The 14828-nt window shown below is 47.9% G+C and overlaps 1 protein-coding gene across 4 annotated transcripts; it reads left to right on the top strand.

Moving 5' to 3' along the window:
• Positions 1 to 351: 351 nt before the first annotated feature.
• Positions 352 to 8131, top strand: RACGAP1 (Rac GTPase activating protein 1). 4 transcript variants are annotated; one of them, XM_035570322.2, is made up of 17 exons: positions 352 to 458; positions 1751 to 1839; positions 2292 to 2494; positions 2869 to 3005; positions 3212 to 3281; positions 3495 to 3548; positions 4203 to 4280; positions 4418 to 4535; positions 4726 to 4856; positions 5007 to 5171; positions 5548 to 5643; positions 5887 to 6085; positions 6396 to 6501; positions 6692 to 6824; positions 6965 to 7100; positions 7358 to 7466; positions 7754 to 8131. In XM_035570322.2, exons 2-17 carry the CDS (start codon positions 1755 to 1757, stop codon positions 7827 to 7829), a joined length of 1896 nt encoding a protein of 631 aa, XP_035426215.1. In that variant the 5' UTR covers positions 352 to 458; positions 1751 to 1754; the 3' UTR covers positions 7830 to 8131. The 4 variants fall into 4 exon arrangements, with proteins under 4 accessions (XP_035426215.1, XP_050571900.1, XP_050571903.1 ...); XM_050715943.1 differs by having other exon boundaries at positions 375 to 458; positions 6692 to 6828; positions 6969 to 7100; XM_050715946.1 differs by having other exon boundaries at positions 417 to 458; positions 1755 to 1839.
• Positions 8132 to 14828: the final 6697 nt, after the last annotated feature.

Genomic DNA, 14828 nt, shown 5'->3' with positions numbered 1-14828 from the left:
TAGCTTAAAGTCACAACCGGGCCTCAGCCTGAGGCTTTTTTTCCCCGAACACCCCAAAACAGCAGCTTTTTCTGCCCAAAACAGCCCTTTGGTGCCAATGGCTGCAGTAGAAGCAGCCCTCGGTTTGGGGAGTTCAGGCCCAGCCGGCATCGCCCGCCTGCTCCGTTGCTAAGCAACGCGGGCTGCAAACAGCTACCAGCAGTAAAGATGGCGCCGCTTCGCCTTCATCAAGCGACCGCGGCCCATGCTCGCTCCGCTGCGTGGCGAGGAGAAACCTCGCCCTTAACAGACATGGCGCCGGCTCGTCTTCAAACGCGCGGCGAGCAGAGCCAATGAGAGGCCGGGAGGGCGGAGCGCGCCTCGGGATTGGCTGGCGGCAGGGATTCAAACCGAATCGCGGGGCGGTTAGGCTGGGCGGTTGGAGCCGGAGCTCGCTCCGCGCCGGGCCGGCGGCTGAGGTGAGTGGGGCGGGGGGCGGCTGAGGCGAACCGGGGGGGCTTCGACACCGGGCTGGGCACCGGGCTGCGTCCCCTCTTTGGGGGCGAGCCGGCGCCTCAGCCCTCCACCACCCAGGGGAGCCGCCTGTCTTGGCCTGGTGCCCGTCTACCCGAGAGATCTTTTTAAAAATTTGATTTAATTTTATTTTATTATCTTCCTCTCCCCCCACTGGGGGTTCTGGTGTTGTAAGCTATGGTACAAAGCCGTTGAAGTGCCCTTTGCGACGAATAAAGCAGGCTACAAGGAAGGCTTTTTAAGCAGAAAGCCCTTCCGCACCTTGTGGTCTGTTTAAGACTGAAAGCCCCCATATTTCTGTGTGTCTGTAGGGTCCATACATACCCCCGTATAAGTATATGTGTCTGTAGGGTCTGCACATGCCCCCCTGTATGTGCCCGTAGGGTCCATAGAAGCCCCCCTCTATATATATATATGTGTGTGTGTCTGTGGAGTCCATAACTGAATAAAGCCCTTTGGAGCTTTACCTGGTGGTCTCCAGAGCATTCTGGTGTGTGTTGTCCCCCGTCCTGGTACCTCTCCCAGCAGTGCCTGCACCTGCTCCTGCTGCTAATTTTTTAATTGGGGTTGCCCTGTGGGCTGCAGCAACCTCGTGCATCGGAGAAGTGATTTCTGTGGTGCTGAGCTGGAGACTTTCCCCTTTGTTGCTTCTGTTTATGCCATTGTTGCTACTGATTGAGGAAAATGTGCTGACTGTCTGCATTTTTAAAAGCTATTTGCAGCAGGAGCTGTAACTTAAAATGCAGCTAAATATAAAACGGTATTAAAATTCCCCAGAACGTTGCTTCTATTTTTATCGTAGGAGCTCTGAAAACCTACAGATTTTTAGTGGCCTATATAGTACTGAGTTACTCACAGCCTGGGCACAGGCTGTGCTCTGCAGCCTTTCAGAAGGGAAAGAGTTTGGGATCCCTCACTTTGCCTCGGGTTCTGAACCTCTGTAGTGTACTGGAGGTTATTTGAGGCAGTCAGGTGAGGAGCCATGCTGCCTCTATGTATGGCTGTGCTATCCTTAAACTGTGGAGGAATGAGGATCTGTACTTCCTAGGAAAGTGTTTAGATGCATGTATCTCCATGAAACATATCTCTTAATGTGTTTTTGTTTGTGCAGCTTCCAAAACTTGCCTTAAAAAAAATCCTGAAGCAAATTCTCTTTTCTTTGGACTGGTAACGCATTTTCCATTCGGAGGTGGGAAGAAAGGGCTGGGCTGTTTGTTTAATTCTGGTTTCTTGGCAGGAAGATGGAGGCCGCCACGCTGAATTTACTGCGTATGTTTGACCAACTCGTGCGCCAGGCTGAAGTTCTAAGTGAAGGAAATGAGTACCGTAAGTCTTGTTTCAGTGGGCAGCCTAAGTGGGATGTTGTGCTTGTTTGTTTATAAACTTACAGCAAACATTATTAGCTGTTACTGAAGAATCTGTTGATGAGGCAGTGAGTAATAAGACTGCTGCAGGCACTCAGATTTGAGTTTTTTTCCTCCTTTCTTGAGCTTTCTTGAGAAATGTGAAGTCACAGACTGACAGTAAGCTGACTTGATCTGTGCAGGGTCTCATTCAGGGTCTTTTCAGACCAAATCCTGTGTGTCAGTATTGAGCAGAAAAGCTGTGAGATCTTGTGAGCATCTAGAGTGTAGCTGGGTTTGCTGAAAGGCCAGCTTTGCAACTCTCTTCAGTTAAGAGCAAGCTATATTAATAGAAACCTACCCTCAGTGAAAGGAGGGTTGCTGCATCTCCTCTGTTTGCCTGAGTAGTTAAAGATATATCTGCCTTCTCTCCAGAATTTATTCAGTTAGCAAAGAACTTCGACGAATATCGGAGAAGACTGCAGAAAACAGAGCATGAGCTTGGCAGGTACAAAGATCTTCTGATGAAAACCGAAGCTGAATGTAGTGCTTTGGGTGTGAAGTTGAAACATGCTCGCAATCAAGTGGATGTGGAGATCAAACGCAGGCAAAAAGCTGAAATGGACTGTGAGAAGCTGGTGAGTATTTCCTTTATTACCTGTTAGCTCCAGTTAACGTGAAGGGGAGGTGGTTAAACTGCATCGATCTATGGACAATAAGGACTGGCACTCGTGATAACTTGTTGCCTGGAGAGGCAAACAAAGCCAAACCCCACCACCAACAAACTGGCTTGGCTCATTGTAGCAGCCTTCTGCTTTGGTTTGGAGAAAGGTGAGTGGCTGCTGTTCAGAGTTACCTGGCAGAGCGCATGCTTTGCAGCTATTAGCAGTGTATTGTCACAAGTCCTGAGAGCCTATCTGCGTGGTATCTCAAATACCTGAGACTGGTTCCTACAGTAATTAAACACAGTTGTTTATCCTGTGGCAGCTTCAGATATTATCTCTCTTTCCAGGAGAGGCAAATACAACTGATTCGAGAGCTGCTCATGTGTGATGCATCGGGGAGTATTCAGCTAAGTGAAGAACAAAAGTCTGCCCTTGCCTTTCTTAACAGGCCACAGGTTTCTATGGGAGGTTCAGGCAACAAAAGGTAGGCAAAATAGTGTTTTGTCTGAGCACATCAGTAGCAAATATTGATCTAGCTGCATGTATGTCTGTAACACATGCTGCGTCAGTATCAAAGGAGTTTTACTTCATAGTCGAGTTTGAAATAAAGCTCTGGAGAGATGATTTTGGGGTTGTGGCTGACAGAAGGTCAAACTAATGAATGTTTCTTCTAATTTTTGTTTTTTTTAGGTTGTCTACAATTGATGAATCTGGCTCAATTCTGTCAGACATCAGCTTTGACAAGACTGATGATTCACTGGTAATGTAACTCGGAGTCCTGAAGTTTTCTTCCCCTATTAAAACCTCAGGGATAGTCTCCAGAGACCCCTTGTGTTTAGATTACTGTAGTATTAGACTAGTAGAGCTGATCTGCATTTCTCTGGTGTGCCATTGGGTAAAACTTAATGAAAGCCCAGACCAGAGGCTGTGTGGTACTTACACTGAACTAACCAGTACTGTTTATTTCCCACAGGACTGGGATTCCTCTATGGTGAAAGCTGTCAGACTGAAAAGGAGAGAAAAGCGGGTACGTTCGATTCTTTTGCTTCAAATAGATGCCACTGTTAGCCCTAGCTAACACAATGTCACCATCTGTCATCTTGCAGCCACCTATAATGATGTTGAGCTGCTAGTCACAATCAAACTTCAGATGGGTGTGCTTCTCCTGTAACTCAGACCTGCTGTGTGGATTTTGTGTGAAAGTTAATTAAACACATACCTTGTGATGGACTAGAGTTTGCTAGAAAGCATTTTAAAATCATTAACAGCTACTGCGTTAGGAGAAAAGTCTGTAGGAAGCTGAATGCTTTCCTGTACGTAAAGGAGCTTGTGATTGTTTTGGTCTGCTGTTAGCATGCAGTAGGCACTGGTGGGAAAGCACAGCCTAAAATCATCACTAGTAGAGTTAAGAGTCTGGGATTTGATCAGTTGCTGCTTATTTTTTTCCCTCTAAATTGATATTGATGGATTATAAAGCTGGCTAGGAAAATCATTGGAAAGAGCTGCATGTTGAGGCCTCCTGATTATCTTCTGGTTTGTAATGAAAAGTGGTACTGTAGAGAACTTAATGCTGTTGTGCCGTGTGCAGACAATCGTTCTGCTCCTCTAATTCTACTGAACTCCTGTAACGCGATGTTGATGGTATGCGTGCCTTGTAGACAAAAATACTGTATTTCTCCAGCGATCTTCTAGGCAGTACGTTGAAGGCCCACCAGGTCCTCAGAAGAAAATACGATCAATTGGCTCCACTGCAGACCAGGTACGGTGGTCCCGGCTGGGTTCACGTGCATTAAAATAGTTGGTCTTAGTGCGTACCTGTTTCCACGGCCGACAAACCAAAACAAATCCCTTGTCCTGCTAGTATTGCTGTCACTAACAACATACTTCTTGTTACAGGGAAATGAATCCATAGTAGCGAAGACAACTGTTACGGTCCCCAGTGATGGTGGCCCAATTGAAGCCATCTCTACCATCCAGACCGTGCCTTACAGCCTGAGAAGTCAGAGGAAGAGTGGTAGGTGTCATGTCTCCATTTGTCCTAGTCCTGAAGCAACTACGCAGTGGGCTGGAGGCTGTCCCGTAACATCAGTTACCTTCCTCCAGGACCTAAGCAGCTGCCTCTGATTTATAATGCACGTTTTTGGAGCAAAGATTACACAAAGGAGTGATTCCCACCTACCCAACGCTCCTCTTCTGCCTTCCAGGTCCTTTGCAGCCTTGGAACAGTGAGTCAAACTTGGGCAATAAGCAGCTGGAATCCAAATCGGAGAGTAATGGCTCTTGCACCCCACAAAACAATGGGGGAGTGAGGCTGCATGAATTTGTTTCAAAAACGGTAGGTCAGGAAGAACTTGCAAGTTCATCTCGCTTCATTAAATGTGTGTGTTATTGTGATATCAAGCTATTGATAAGAGGCTACCAGCTGTTATGTCTGAAGTCGCTGTTAACCATACCTATATAACATCTATATGTTCTGAATCATTAGGTTATCAAGCCGGAATCATGTGTTCCTTGTGGAAAGAGAATAAAGTTTGGAAAAATATCTCTGAAGTGCAGAGGCTGCCGTGTGGTCGCTCATCCAGAGTGTCGGGACCGCTGTCCCCTTCCCTGTATCCCCACCTTGACTGGCACTCCTGTTCAAATTGGAGAGGTGAGTGTGTATGGTGAGCTTGGGGGACTGTAGCTGCTGACACAAATAATCCTAGGTTAGAGGTGGAACGTGCTTAGGCTCCAAGTCAGCCTTCTCCGGGAGAGCTCCTGTTGCTCAGAGCTGCATGATGAAATACAAATGGGCTTACTGAAGTATTGTTCCAGGACAGTGCATGACGGGGGTGATTTGTTAGAGTCTCAAGTCGTGTATATAGCAGCTCTGAATAGGCAATCCTGCGGCATTGTGCTGAGGGGTGCAGTATTGCACTTCCCAGGGCTGATGAAGGAGAAATAATGCATGTTTTTGAGTCTAGATCTCTCTAGATTAGTCCTGGAGACTTGAGTACCTTATTTTTTTCTGCTCTTCTACCTCTTAGGGGACCTTAATGGACTATGTCCCTTCTGCTCCTCCAATGATCCCTTCCATCATAGTGCACTGTGTTAATGAGATCGAGCAGCGAGGGCTACATGAGGTAAAAACAAAATGAGGTGTGAAACAGTGCTAATGAAATAGGTTGTGGTGTTAAGAGAAGCAAATTGTTAACCCAAACGTCTCTGGTTTACGGTGTGTGTAGCGCTGCTCAGTGGGGTGACTGTGACTGAGCAGCAGTGTCTATGCAGAGTGCTCAGGTGTGGAGGGAAAGTGGGAGCAGAAGAATGCAGGTTTTATGTGTGCAGTCTATATTCTGCCTGTAAGCAAGGCTTTCTGCCTACAGATGGGCCTTTACCGGGTATCTGGCTGTGACAAGACAGTGAGAGAGCTGAAAGAGAAGTACCTGAGATCAAAAAACATTCCTTTGCTCAGTAAAGTGGATGATATCCATGCTATCTGCAGCCTTCTGAAAGACTTCCTACGCAGCTTGAAAGAACCCCTTCTCACGTTCCGGTTAAACAAGACTTTCATGGAAGCTGCAGGTAAGGGGATGCTAAATGACACCTTCAATACTTTGTAAAAGGTTTGATGGTCGCAGGCTTATCTGACACGTGAGCTGGCAGACTTCAGTGCTTCTGCTGCAGATACCCAGTCTGCTGGGGAGGTCTCTTCTGCTGTACTGTTTTGGAAAAAGAAAAATTCTAGTGCTTGGGCAGGATATGGCAGGGATTATTAGAATGGCTAGTTCCTAGTTTCCTTGTTCCTCAGGCAGCTCTTACTGTGAGGGGAATATTACAGCTGTGCATCTAAGACTGCTTTCTCAGGTCTAAACTTTTTTTTCTCCTCCACCAGAAATCTTGGATGAGGACAACAGTATCGCTGCTATGTACCAGGCAGTTGGTGAACTTCCTCAGGCCAACAGGGAAACCCTAGCGTTTCTCATGCTTCACCTGCAGCGGTATGTTCAGATGGGCTGAGAGTTCTGGAAGGGGGGAGGGATATTGCCACTGGTCCTTCTCTAACTGTTTCTTATGACTGCTTGTGAGCAAAATGTCTTCATTCTTTCAGAGGCTGAAGTGCATGTTGGCTGGGGGGCTGTGTGGAAGGTGAAGGGGGGGAAGCTACTTTTATTTTTTCTTTAAATGTAGGGTGGCTCAGAGCCCAGACACTAAAATGGACGTTACCAACTTGGCCAAAGTCTTTGGCCCCACGATAGTTGCTCACGCAGTGCCTGATCCTGACGCCATGACGTTACTGCAGGACACTAAGCGGCAGCCCAAGGTAGGTCAGCAGAAAGGACTGATGTGAGTAATGTGTCCCACGTAAAGAATTCTGTCGGGAGGGAGGTGAGCTGATGTCTGTCTGTGCAGTAATGCTGTGTACCACTTCCTAACGTTGCCTCCTCATGGGTGTTTCTGTAGGTAGTGGAGCGGCTTCTGCTGCTGCCCGTGGAGTACTGGAGCCAGCTGATGCTGGTGGAGCAGGAAAACATTGACCCAGCACACGTAATTGAGAACACCAATGCCTTCTCCACTCCACAGACACCAGATGTTAAAGGTAACAGCTGAATGCTGCTCTATTGGCTGTGCAGCTGCTGTATGGAAAATAATGATCCTCAATCAAGGCTGCTTGTGAGACTTGGAACTAGCCATCCCTGCATGCTTTGTGCAGGAAGAGGGAAGGAAAGCATGCCAGAAAATACCAGATTTGTCTAGTATCTTTGACAGATGCTAGGCAATGTCTAATGTTGCTTGCCTAGCAGTGAAAACTCAGCTGTCCTCATGTTGCTCACTTCGTTGCCTGTGTTTTGATAGTGAGCATGCTTGGACCACTCACCACTCCGGAACAGCAGCTGTCCAAGACGCCGTCCTCTAGCTCCCTGTCCCAGAAGGTCCGGTCTACCTTCAGCATAACCACCCCCAAGTAAGTGCTGCTGGGTGCTTTTATGGAAATGTTGGTACGCTACAGGTGGTGTGGGTGTTCAAGGAGAAGTAAAAATAGACTTTTGGACAGAGTTCCGGGAGCAGCTTGGATTTACTACTTGATCTACTCTCTCCCTTAATGCTACAGTAACCGTGCAAGTTGCGTAATGGTTAACGAGCATGACCTTACAGTAGGGAGAGGAACACTTTGAGAGGCGGGTAAAGTTTGAGTAAGTAGATCTCTACAGCCAAAAGCCAAACCTCATTTTTCTACTTCTCTTGAACTAGATTTGGGAGCAAAAGCAAGTCAACAAGCCAGCTGGGGCGTCAAGCCAACTTCTTTGCCTCTCCTATGCTGAAGTGAAGTGGACCTGGGAGTTAATGTCGTCCTAGGATTTGCACACCAACACTTATGAGTACAACAAACAACTCCCCTCCTTGGCAGCTTGTGAAATAAGATATTTTTCCTTTTATCTTTCAGCTTAACTAAGAATTTTAATGGTTTTTTTATTGTGCAATGTATTTTATTACCTAATGCTGTGTTGCTTTTAGTATTGGTGAAGAAAGTAACTACAGGATCTATTCAAAGTATTAATTAAAAAAGAAATTGCTGAATTCGCTGACGCTTTCCAATAACATCCTCTGCCTGTGTTAAGTGAAACAGAATTGTAAGCTGTATTTTTTTTTTCCCCTAGCATGTAGGCTGCTCTTCACACAGGAGCGACCCACCCTCCTCCTCCCATTGACTGAACTGTGTCAGAATCCAGTCCTTCCAACAGCACACGAGTCTGTAATCCTTGGCTTGCGCTGTGGTGGTGCAGCCTGTAATCCTGACGGTGGCGTTGTTGCATTTGTCTCATCAGGCAGAAGACACTTTAACTGCCACAGGGACTGTGACTTTTCCTAAAGAAACACTCCCTGACAATGTGTTTACAAGGGGAAAACTTTGTAGAGGAAATCTTGTAGCGGACTGTCTTTAGATACAAGGATACCAATCCTGACGGATTCTTGGGTACTCAAAACTAATTACTAGTGGTGCTCATACTGGTGAGGGGAATGAGGGTCATTTAATAGCACCCTTGTTTTTGGGAGTCTCTGCTTTCTGAAATCAGATGTGACCTTGTGTAGTGCTGCATGGAAAAACTTTGGGGGAATGTACAAAAGTTTTATCAACTGGCTGTTTTTTACTGAGCTCTGGAAAACTGTCCTAACCTGTGCAGCGAAGTAAATCTCAAATTTTTATGTGACCTGTGGTTCTGTACTCTAGCTAATGCCTCTTATTTGTGTTGGGGAGTTGTGGCCAGGGCCTGTGTAGTGTTATACAAGGCTCTGGTGCTACGTTACGGCAGTACTCAGCAGTACAAGAGTAACAACTGACTAATCTGGCAGCTTTGGTTGCGGGGGTGCAGGCTCATTGGCCCAGAGGAAGCAGAAGAACCGTTTTGTTTCTCCAGTGTTGTTACAGGAAGCAAAATAGCTTTGGTTGAACATAGGGGCCTGCGTTGTCTCCCTTTTGGTGTGGGGTCTGCAGGGTGAAGGCTTCTCCAGCCTTGTTTGCACCCTGGCTCTGATGCCCTGCAGGAGGTGGGGCACCTGGGAGCTGCCACTACTGCTCCTGATCCCAGCAGGATCCCGTCCTTCTGGGGTCCACCACAAGGATGGCTGCTGTGCACTTAGCACAATTTGCTGTGGGTGTAACATCAAGTGAAGGAGCAATAGGACAGGAGGAAATGGCCTCAAGCTGTGCCAGGGGAGTTTTAGGTCGGATATTAAGGAAAACTTCCCTTGAAAGGGTTGTGAAGCGTTGGAACAGGCTGCCCAGGGAAGTGGTTGAGTCACCGTTGCTGGAGGTACTTGTATTTAAAAGACATGTAGATGCGGCGCTTAGGGACGCGGTTTAGTGGTAGGCTTGGCAGTGTTAGGTTAATGGTTGGATTTCATCTTTGAGGTCTTTTCCCACCGAAATGGTTCTGTGACCCTCACTGGCAGGGAGCAGTGCCTCAGGCTCTGCCTCTTTTGCTGGGTAGTGCAGAGTCTGAGGTTTACTGACTGATCCTTCAGTGGAGAAAGTACTTCCCTTCTGGGCAGGATAGGGGAAACAAAACTGAAAGAAAGCGGCTTAAACCAAAAAAGAAAGCATCCTGCTTTACCTGCCTTGAAGCTACTGCCTTCCCTTCCCAAAATGGGACTGGGGTCTGAGTAAACAAAGGGGCAAGGAGAGTGAAATGTCACAGCAGCAGGGTCTGAACTCACCCTGGAGTCTTCCTGCCTGAGAAGATCGCTGTTAATATTATAGCTTTTAGGAAGCAACAGGACGGAGATGATGGAAGAGGGGTGTGTTCTGCAGTCCTGCAATCCAGTATTTATGGTGGTGTCATCATTAAAAGGCCGCAGAGTGTGAAGATCTTGGCACTGGGGCTAGTCAGGCTGGTTTTGTCTAAAGCTGCCCTGACCTGCCCAAAACTTTGCTGTAGTTTGCTGTTCCAGGTAAACAAGCTAAACAACTGCCTGGCAACTAGGTGGCTGTTACCTAATGGGTTTTAGCAATTGAATTTGTGCAGTTTTATGTAACTGTGGGGTATGGTGGCTGTGCCTGTGGTAAATCTGATGGATTTTTTCCTTTAAGGAGCAGGTAGGGCTAGCAGGTGTGGTCTGTGGACACTGAGGACTGGATGGCCCCAGGGCTATTAGCAACTCATCAGTAACAGATCATTAAATTACACGGCTTCGGTAGGTGACAAACTTAATGGTAACAGGAAAAAAAAAGTAAAATGTGATATAGTAACTGTGGATGTAATAGGGAATTGCAGCTGCGTGTGGAAAGAAAGAAGTGTAGAGAGTATAAGAAAATATATGAAAATAGCCTCAAGTAGACCCTAAAATGAGGAGGAAGAAACAACTGTATTCTTCCTAGCAAAGAGGAGACAAAACCCCATCAACATCATATTTGCCTCTAAGAAGAGCTCAGGATGCTGATGAGTCACTAGCAATGCAAAGGAAGATGGGAGAATTTCTCATCAAAGGAAAGGGGCAACTGTTTCTTTTTTCTCCAGTTACTGGCAGCCCTTAATAGAAAGGGAGTAATTTGGCTATTAATAGTTTTCACTGCTGTAACTGGCCTGCTGGTAAGTGATCCTGATGAGGCTGAGGCAGCAGTTAGACTACTGGTAAGTTCTAATTCTTGAGTCCTCCCAAAAACAGGTTCTTTCTGTGCACTCTGGCTTGCACCAAGCCCCTTCTCCATCACCTGTTGTGGCCAGGACCACGTCATTACACTAGTTATTTCTGGGGATGGAACAAGCCTGAGCTGCAGCTCATCCTTCGCCTCTTGTGTGGCATCACTAGGGTGGCCAGCTCAGCACCGGTGTTCCCACAGCCCAAATTCTGCCTGCCCCCTTGGGACTGGGCGAGTTGGATGGTGGACGGGTTTTTGGGTTCCCTGGGCCAGGGCCTGTGGGCAGTGCTGGCAGCACGGAGCCGAAATTCAGCGCACGAGTTCCTCAGGCCTGGGCAACAGTTCTTGGCTCCTTCTTCTGCTAATATTAGGACTGTTTTGAGGATGATTATGGTTCTGTGAAATGGCTATTAATATCATACAAAGCTTGGATGGAAGTCAAAAATAACAGCAAATGAGAAAACTACTAGCTGCACAGCCAAACAGGAAGTACAGGCAAGGCTTGGTGCTGCGAGAGATAAACAGTGGGAAGGAAAAGCAAAAGAGCTGCAACAAGATGCAGAGATGAAAAACGCAAGTAGCTTTGGAGATCGCCTGAAAACAGTCCTTGGCCCTGAAACAGTTATGTTCCATCGAATAATGCTGATCAAATGCTCCGAGCTGATTGAAAGGAAATCCTGGTTTATTGGCCCAGACGTTTCCCGAGTTTGCAAACACGCCCTTCAAGTCCTAAAGTCCCCCCGCTGCCTGCTCGGGGAAGGGAGGGGTTGAACCAGCTTGCTGTGGACAGGCCGTGACCGTACCCCCCCCTCCGTGCCTTGGGAGTGGATCCATTTCTTCTGCCTCTTTCTCCCTCTGCACGCAGCAATCTGTTGCTGCCCGTGGCAAGCCTCTACTTCTGAACCCTGGTTTTCATCTTCCTTTTTGATAGTTATTGTAACTGCAGTAATCTATGGGTAGAGCCAGGGCGTGAGCTGTTTGTAGGAGGAAATAATTTTTATTAGGCCAAATGAACTGGCTAGAAAAAGACAGGCCAACAGGCTCTCCTAGTCCTTCATTGAGTAGGAAAAGGAAGAACAAAAGTTCAGGTTTATTGCCTGATTCTTAGAAACAACAAAGGGGCTCTGAACCCCCAAACTGCTCAGCACCCTGACGAGGAAACGCAGAGCCTGGACGTGCTGCTCCCCTGAACGCGGTGCCTTAAGGGTTAGGAAGTTTCAAGGAGCTTAAGCTGCGTGGCTAAGGCCAAAACTAAAAATACATTGAGGTGCGGCAGCAGGATTTCCCTGACAAAGCTTGAGCCCTGGCCGGATATTTAAAACCTTTCTCTTGTTAATTGCATTTAATCTCCCTGTTGGCATTGAAGCACAGGTGAAGCTTCTATGAGTAAGAAGGCACGTAACAAAAGGGCAGCTTCGGTTTCTGCTGTGCTTTTTCAGATCCTATTGCCTCTGCTACTCCTGGCTGTACTACTTTGTGGCTCTGCAGGTGGACGTTCCTGCTTCTCCAGGGAAAGGAGCCAGCAAAAGCGGAGTTTCACTGGTGTCACTGCACCTGCACAGAGGTATTTGGTTCATATGCTTTTCCTGGTTGTTGCACACCCCCCCTGGACCACAGCTATGCTGGCAAAAGCCTGCGGCCACCAGAAGCTAGAGAAGGCGCAGAGGATTCTGCACAGCCTTCAGTTGCTCTTGGGTCTCTGCTCTGAGCCAGAATTTGTGGCAGTATGGGCATAACCGTGAGAGTGCAAGGAAGTAAACGAGGCAAGGCTTATGGAGAGATGCAATATGTTTTATTAGACCCGAACAGGCAACCTTTCCGCTAGACAAGGGTTTAGGTACTTCAGCAGTGCTTATTTTCTCCCACTACCTATTACAAAGTTATTGCGCCTAGCGCAGGCGTTGCTGCAGGGATTTGCACCAGCAGAGGGCACAGGGTTTCCATCGGAGAGCTGAGGCAGGCGCTGCAGGGCGGGGGACAGCGTTTAGGTCTCTACCTCACAGCAGGCTTAGTTTTTAACAATATTCCGTTTTATCCCCCATTTATTTGGAGGAAAGGATACGTATTTGGAAACGGGAAGGCTTCTATGGGTCGTTTAAAGAAAAAGGTAGGGCTTGCAGCGTTCGAAGCTGGAGCTGCTCGTGGAAGGCATTCATTCCTCTTTACCACGGAGCTCCCCTCTTTACCTCTCTGTGCATGTCCTGATTCCTCTGCTCACCCAAACTACCTGATGTGGGGAATCTACATCAGTTGAATTCCTCCAGAGAGGAGTCCTAGACCTTCTGCTTTACTGATACACGAGCAGCAGATGACGTGTCACCAGCAGAGGCTGGATTTGCTGCCCTGGGGTGATGCGGGGAGCTCTGTCTGGAGGTGGCAGTGAGTTTCACTCCAGACACACCTGTTCCAACCAACTTGGACAAGAGATGCTTGCTACCAGCCCTTGCTGCAGGTTTGTTTCTCAAGCACAGAGAGCAGCAGAGTGGAGCCGTTAAGCGTTTCAGAATCTTAGGCTGAAATACCTTCCTACCATCTTTCCTCAATTAATCTATCTCCAAAAATATGAGGATGCAACCGTCTGTTTACTTCTCGGTGAGCCAACGAGGTCACCGCAAAGGCTGCATCAACAAGAGAAAAATAATTTGAAGGGAGAGAAAATAAACGATAGCGAGGGATTCAGTTAACTGACCTCAAAAACGCAGCCCTCCCTGGCTGCTGTCTACGTGACCGCCTCGCCATCTCGCGCGCTCCAAGGGTACATCTGTGAAGCGCTGGAAGACGCTCCGATACCAACGAACTCCCCTGGCTCCTCAGGGAGGGCTTCTTATCTCCAAGAGCAAAGCCTTCCCTTCTATCAGCACTTAGAGAGACACTCAACTGTCTCCCAACTGCTCTGATGCTGCGATAAGCCCCGAGCGTTTGCTATGCAGCGAGGCTGGGAAACGCCGGAGCACCAGGGGCTGATCTAGGGCGTGCAGCTTGGCAACAGAGAACAGCAAAAACTTGTCCTGCCAAAGCATGCGGGATAGCTGGGGTCCAGGGAGTTATTAACAACGTTTTTGGCCGCAGGGCTGTAGCCTTCAGGCCATCTCTTGTGCGCAGGTAACCCAGAGCCGCATGTGGATGCGGGCAGGAAAAGCTAAAAGGGGATTTTGCAGCTCAGCCCCTTGTTCTGTGAGCAGGGTCGCTCACTGCAGAGGGATTTAATGCTGGTTAGGAGGTGAGCTTTGGGGAGCAGAAGTTTTCTGGGGTTGGGAAAGGTCAGGAGCCACTCGGATCATTCAATGGGACTGAGGATGCTTCAGCTGGGAGCGTAACAGGGGCAAGGAGAGGGTGCCTGGGTCCTTTACAAATGTTGGATGAGGAGAGAGAAGAAGGATGTGTGGGGAAGACAGCTGGCTGGCTGCAATAGCTCAGAAATGAGGCCAAGTCCTACCCTTCTCAGCAGCGAAGGCATTGCAGAAATCTCAACGTCTATCTGGTCCTAGCTTCCCACAGCAGTGACCGCCTGGGGCAGGGGACACAATGTTCTACCTTTTTTTTCCCAACCGACTGTTCTTTGAAGTCTACAGCTCGCTCATCGGACTGTGGCTCCCTCTGCTTCTGTGGCCGCGAGGTGCTCTCCCCTTGTTTGGGGGGTTCAGGCCACATTTTGAGTTCACAGGGGGTCAGCAGAGCTGCCTGGGTGAGCAGGACTAGAAGCCTCCACTCTTGAGAGCTTCTGTGGCTGCCTCTGGCACAGGGCTGGGGCTGAATCCGTGCTCCAGACCAGGGGAAAAACGCGCAAGAGGATCCGTGGGGTTTGTAGGGGTGTTGAGGAAGCCAGGATGTGAGAGAAAATCAGATCCTGAATCCGGCAGCCAACTGCTGGTCCTGAGATGCGTGGTCCTCCTATCGAGGCCTAAAAGAAATGAGAAATTGCGGTGTTCAGATTTTGATAAGATTGCAGCAGTAATATGTGGAGGTTTGAGCCAAATTCTCAGAGAGCAATGGGAAAAGAAGAGAAGCTGTAGCGATGACAACTGAACATAATGTGCAGAAAGAAAGAATAATGGCTAGTGGATGATTTAAACAATGTGTTAATTAAAATAATATAGATATTGAAGGAGGAATCTGTTTCCTGCAGAATTTAGAAGCGACCAGAACATGGCGCGCTTGGACTAGTTAGCACCTGCAGGTAGAAGTAGG

This window comes from Cygnus atratus, chromosome 29, assembly GCF_013377495.2.
Source record: "Cygnus atratus isolate AKBS03 ecotype Queensland, Australia chromosome 29, CAtr_DNAZoo_HiC_assembly, whole genome shotgun sequence".
Lineage (NCBI taxonomy): Eukaryota > Metazoa > Chordata > Aves > Anseriformes > Anatidae > Cygnus > Cygnus atratus.
Note: the sequence above shows the minus strand (reverse complement) of the source record. Positions and strands in the feature narration are given on the sequence as shown.

Bases quoted from the DNA above. Each gene is read 5' to 3' on its own strand.
- RACGAP1 (XM_035570322.2), top strand. From the start codon at position 1,755: ATGGAGGCCGCCACGCTGAATTTACTGCGTATGTTTGACCAACTCGTG. The intron at 4,536-4,725 runs GTAGGTGTCATG...TCTGCCTTCCAG, and splicing joins GAGAAGTCAGAGGAAGAGTG to GTCCTTTGCAGCCTTGGAAC. The intron at 7,467-7,753 runs GTAAGTGCTGCT...CTCTTGAACTAG, and splicing joins TTCAGCATAACCACCCCCAA to ATTTGGGAGCAAAAGCAAGT.